This window comes from Octodon degus, unplaced genomic scaffold, assembly GCF_000260255.1.
Source record: "Octodon degus isolate 3935 unplaced genomic scaffold, OctDeg1.0 scaffold00218, whole genome shotgun sequence".
NCBI classification, from domain to species: domain Eukaryota; kingdom Metazoa; phylum Chordata; class Mammalia; order Rodentia; family Octodontidae; genus Octodon; species Octodon degus.
The window spans coordinates 1168994-1174022 of NW_004524794.1; the positions used below are offsets into that span (position 1 = coordinate 1168994).

The following is a 5029-nucleotide window of genomic DNA, read 5'->3' on the forward strand; positions in this document are numbered from 1 at the left end:
CTTTGCAGCTGAGGCAGGAGCTCCTGATGAGGAAAGCTTTGCAGCTGAGGCAGGAGCTCCTGATAAGGAAAGCTTTGCAGCTGAGGCAAGAGCTCTTGATGAGGAAAGCTTTGCAGCTGAGGCAGGAGCTCCTAATGAGGAAAGCTTTGCAGCTGAGGCAGGAGCTCCTGATGAGGAGGTCTTTGCAGCTGAGGCAGGAGCTTCTGATGAGGAAAGTTCTGCAGGTGAGACAGAAGCTCCTGGTGAGGAAAGCTGTGCAGCTCAGGCAGGAGCTGCAGGCAAGGAAGGCATTGCAGGTGAGGCAGAAGCTCCTGGTAAGGTAGAAGCTCCTGGTGAGGCAGAAGCTCCTGGCGAGGCAGAAGCGCCTGGCGAGGCAGAAGCGCCTGGTGAGGCAGAAGCTCCTGGCGAGGACAGCTCTTCAGGTGAGGGAGGAACTTCTGATGAGGAAGGAGCTGAACTTGAGCCAGCAGCTGCAGGTCAGGAAAGAGCTGCAAGTGAGGCAGGAGCTGCAGGTGAGCCAGAAGCAGTAGGAGCTGCTGGTGAGGCAGAAGCAGCAGATGTGGCAGGAGCTGTAGGAGAGCCAGGAGCAGCAGGAGATGCAGGTGAGGCAGGAGATGCAGGTGAGGCAGGAGCTGCAGGAGAGCCAGGAGCTGCAGGAGAGCCAGGAGCTGCAGGAGAGCCAGGAGCTGCAGGAGAGCCAGGAGCTGCAGGAGAGGCAGGAGCAGTAGGAGCTGCAGGCGAGGCAGGAGATGCAGGTGTGGCAGGAGATGCAGGTGAGGCAGGAGCTGCAGGTGAGGAAGGGATTGCAGCTGAGGTAGGGGCTGCTGGAGAGCCAGGAGCAGCAGGTGTTGCAGGTGAGGAAGGAATAGCAGGTATGGCAGGAGCTGTAGGTGAAGCAGGAGATGCAGGTGTGGCAGGTGCGGCAGGAGCTGCAGGTGCGGCAGGAGCTGCAGGTGCGGCAGGAGATGCAGGTGAGGCAGGAGATGCCCGTGAGGCAGGAGATGCCGGTGAGGCAGGAGATGCAGGTGTGGCAGGAGATGCAGATGAGGCAGGAGATAGAGGTGAGGCAGGAGATGCAGGTGAACCTGGAGCAATGGGACCTGCAGATGAGGAAGGAGTGCCAGGTGTGGCAGCAGGTGCTGGTGAGGCAGAACCTGCGGATGAGGCAAGATTGTCAGATGAGGAAGGAGCTGGAGGTGACACAGGCATTGAAGGTGCCATAGGAGTTGTGGGAATGGCAGGAGCTGCTGGTGAGGCAGGCCTTCCAGGAGAAGAAGGGGCCTGGGATGGGGCTGCAGCAACCCATCATAGAGCAGGAGCCCAGCAGTGGGGCCAGGTCCTGCAGCCTGTCCTGGAAAACATGGCCTACCAGGAATTGAGAGCCTTTTCTGGGATGGAAGAGGTAGATCCTGAGGAAGAGTCCTTCGAGAGCTGGATGAACCATGTCAACGACATGCTGTACCTGTGGCGCCACATTTCGGAGAAAGAGAGGAGGAGGAGGCTGGTGGAGTCCTTGGAAGGCCCTGCCCTGAATGTCATTTGTGAGCTCCTGGAAGAGCACCCGGATATCCCTGCGCAGGACTGCCTGGCTGCGCTGGTGCGGGTGTTTGGAAACACGGATGTCCGGGTGATGGCACGGCTGAAGTTTCTGATCTGCTCACAGGGGCCTGAGGAGACTCTCTTAGCCTATGTCATGCGCCTGGAAGGCTTCCTGCAGGCAGCCATCGAGAAGGGGGCCATCCACCCCGCCACAGCAGACCAGATGCGAGCCCGGCAGGTGCTGATGCGGGCCAATCCAAACTGGACTCTGCAGAGAAAGCTGAGAAGGATGCGTCTGGAGAGACGCCCCCCTGGCTTCCAGGCGCTGCTTCAGCTGGTGCAGGAGACGGAAGCCTGGGAAGCTGCCTTTGCTGCAAGTGAGGAGTTGGGAGGTGAGGCTGCAGAGGCTGGGCCTTCCCACAGAGAGGTTGCTGGGCCTGCTTCCCTCCTGGAAGATGCATCTCTGTCTTCCCCAGCCCAGGAAGAGGCCCGTGGAGAGGTTGGTCCTGATCTTGAGCGTGCTGCTGAGGCTGATTCTGATACCGATGATGCCCCAAAGGCAACCACTGAGGAAGATGAAGCATCTTTTGATCTTGCAGGCCTAGGCCAGGAAGGGCCCGTTGAGAGCCCTGGGGCCCCCACCTCAGCCCCTATGGGCACTGCCTCTACATCAGGCCCAGAAGTGTCTAGCTGTGAGCCAGAGAGCCTCGGCCAGGTAGAAGAGGAGGCCAAGGGGCCCATGGAAGAGTTGGGAAATGAAGACGGGGCTGGGGAGATGAGCCTTCCCAAGTCCTCCCCAAGAGAATAGGCCTAGAAAGCCTAGGGGCTCCTCTGGTCAGGTGGCAGGTCCTCTATATCACTCTGGAGCAGAAACCAGGGAGAGGCCTGGGAGCCCCCACCAAACTCTTGTGACTTTCTGTTCTCCAAGGCATCCTGGCTACCACCACCTCCTCTCCCAAGTGACTCAGGTGACCATGGGTACACTATGGAGAAGAAGCCATCTCAAGTGTGCCGGCTGCCAGGCTCTTCCAGCAGGGCCAGCCGCCCCATCACCCCTCCATTGTTGCTGTGCCCGTCACAAACTGCTTTGTGTTTCCAGAAGCCCACTAGTGTCTGTAGGTACCCTCGTGACCTGACCCACACTGCAGGCAAACGCCCACCCCCACACTAGCTGCCTGCTTGTGCAAAGCTGTGAAGTTGGGTCAACCCTGGGCAGAGGGCCTGGCTCACCTGGGCCTGTGCCTTGAGCTTCCTTCTGTCCTCACCACGGCTCTACCCACTCCGATCCAGAGAGCCCAAGCTCTGCTTTCTACGAGTGCATCTGGGCTTGTTCTCGTGGGTGTGTGTGTTGTCATCTGAGCAGGTCCTGTCCGGTGACCCTGAGACTGGTCCACAAGAAGGAGGGAAGGATGGATGACAACAGAGTCACCCTGCGACTGTGACCATGATTGTGACTACAACTTTGGATAGGAACTGGACTGGAATCAGGACTACAGCTTTAGACAGGAGGAAACTGCACCGGGATTGGGACTGCAACTTTGGGCAGGAGGAACTGGACTGGGGATGCAGGGAGAAGGCTGGGGCCTTTGTTTTGATGTTCTGTGTGTGCGATTTGTAACTCAGTTTATTTGGTGTGCCGTGATGTTCCTTATGCTTTCTGATGTGTAGGGATTAGCCACTCCACAGTGCATTAGTCCCCATAGAGACTCCCTGAGGTGAATGAATACTGTTAGAGGCCATTGTCCTGGCCAGAGGCAGATCTAGGCCCCTCAGGGAGGGCCACCGTGCTTAGAGACCCCCACTGTGGTGGGGGGTGGATGAGGCCCTTTGTCAGGAGTCCTGGGGCAAGCAGTACCCATGGCTTACAGCAGTTGCAAGGATATTTGTGGGGACATCACATTTTCAATAGCTTAAGTTAATGTTTGCTTTCAATAAAGTTTAAGTGCAGCAATTCAGTTTCACTTCTGCTATGGGAAATCAAGGAAGGGGTCACTGGGGACAGGACGGGGATGAAAGGACAGAAAAGCGCCCCTGCTGACCACCCATGGGAGATAGCCAGAATGAGAGGTAAGTGCTCCATTTAGTCTAGGGCTTCAGTGTACCTTAGAGGGGCATGATAGTTTTGAAATTTAATTGGGGGATGACACTTGTGAGTAGCATGCACCAGGGAATCAGGCCTGCTGAGTGAGCAATGTGTGTGATAGGGTTATACAAACAACAGTTCATCCAAAAGTCCAGTAGCACCCTTGGTGAGAGAGCAAGTATTGCAGCAGCTGGGTTTATACAACACCCAGGGTGGTTTCTTTAGTAAGCTAAAAGTTCAAAATATCACTGAAAACCTTTAGGCATTTGCAGCACTTCTGAGGATTGACAAATGTCCACATAAACTGCAAGTTGGTGTTCTTGCAGAAGAGAGCAGGCCAGGAAAAGCATGGAACCTATAGGAGTCGTGGCCGTGTTCTCTGAAGGGTAGAAATTGAGGCAGTTACCAATTTTAACAAGTTTTGAGTAGATATGAATAGGACAGCACTCAAACTTAGAAGAAAGGGACCAGGGAAGATAACTGGCATAAGTTCCTGCTTGGCAAGCACAAGGTCCTGAGTTCAATCCTCAGTACCCCCCCTCCCCAAGAAACTAGAAGATGTCTGCTGTAAGACGTTTGCTTTAACAAAACGAGTGAACCTTTGTAAGTTAAATGCGGAGACAGTGGAGAAACGACTTGATTTGCTATAGCTAGGCACTTGCTTTCTTGGTATGAGGGGAAGGGGTTAGTTGTTTCCTAGTTGGCAAAGCTTGTATTTTGTTTTAGTGTTTACATTGGGCTTTTATTTGCCTATAAAGACATCCAACAGAAACCCAGAAAAGACCCAGGATTTTCAGGCGGATTTATTTACATTGACAGGCACTGATTGATAATTTCAAAAGTACCAGGCTGTGAAGGTTCGGGGAAGGTTTTCTAGGGTTGTAAGCAAGAAGCAGAACGCTGGGCTATATTTGGTTGGTTCTTCACAGTATCCATCTAATGACCAGCCACTTTTAAGAAAACAGGAACTGGTGGAGGGTGGAGAGGCATTTTCTGCTATACTCTTGTTTATTAAAAGTCAAGGTTGCACCTGATTGGTGGAGGCTACCCGGGCGCTTGGAGCAGAGCTTGAAATGGTGCTGAAAAGTGGGTTAATGAGAAGATGGGGCCATTTGGAGCCCTGTGGGATGGGGAGGATTGTTTCATGCTAAGGGTGGTGGCATGATGTTGGGTCATTAAGGTGGGCCTGGTGGCTACATAACCTTTTTTTATTGGCCGGCTCCGCCCACCCTGCGGGCTGGGCTGGCGTGGCATATGGTGCGGGGGATGGAACCGCAGTCCCCTGCACCTGCCAAAGCCTGGCTGAGCAGGTGCTTTAGATCGCTGAGCTATCTTGCTGGCCCCGTAAGTTTTTTTTTTTTTTGGCGCTGGATAGTTGAGGCCTTATGAGGCTACTGAGTTCGCTTC

At 54.5% G+C, this 5029-nt stretch overlaps 1 protein-coding gene across 1 annotated transcript in view; it reads left to right on the plus strand.

Moving 5' to 3' along the window:
- Pnma6f (PNMA family member 6F) overlaps positions 1-2347 on the plus strand; it is a 2922-nt gene extending 575 nt beyond the window's left edge. Inside the window, exons 2-4 of the mRNA XM_023705374.1 lie at positions 9-224; positions 342-512; positions 608-2347. Coding sequence (XP_023561142.1) covers positions 9-224; positions 342-512; positions 608-2347 — 2127 coding nt within the window. The remainder of the gene's footprint in view (positions 1-8; positions 225-341; positions 513-607) is intronic.
- Positions 2348-5029: the final 2682 nt, after the last annotated feature.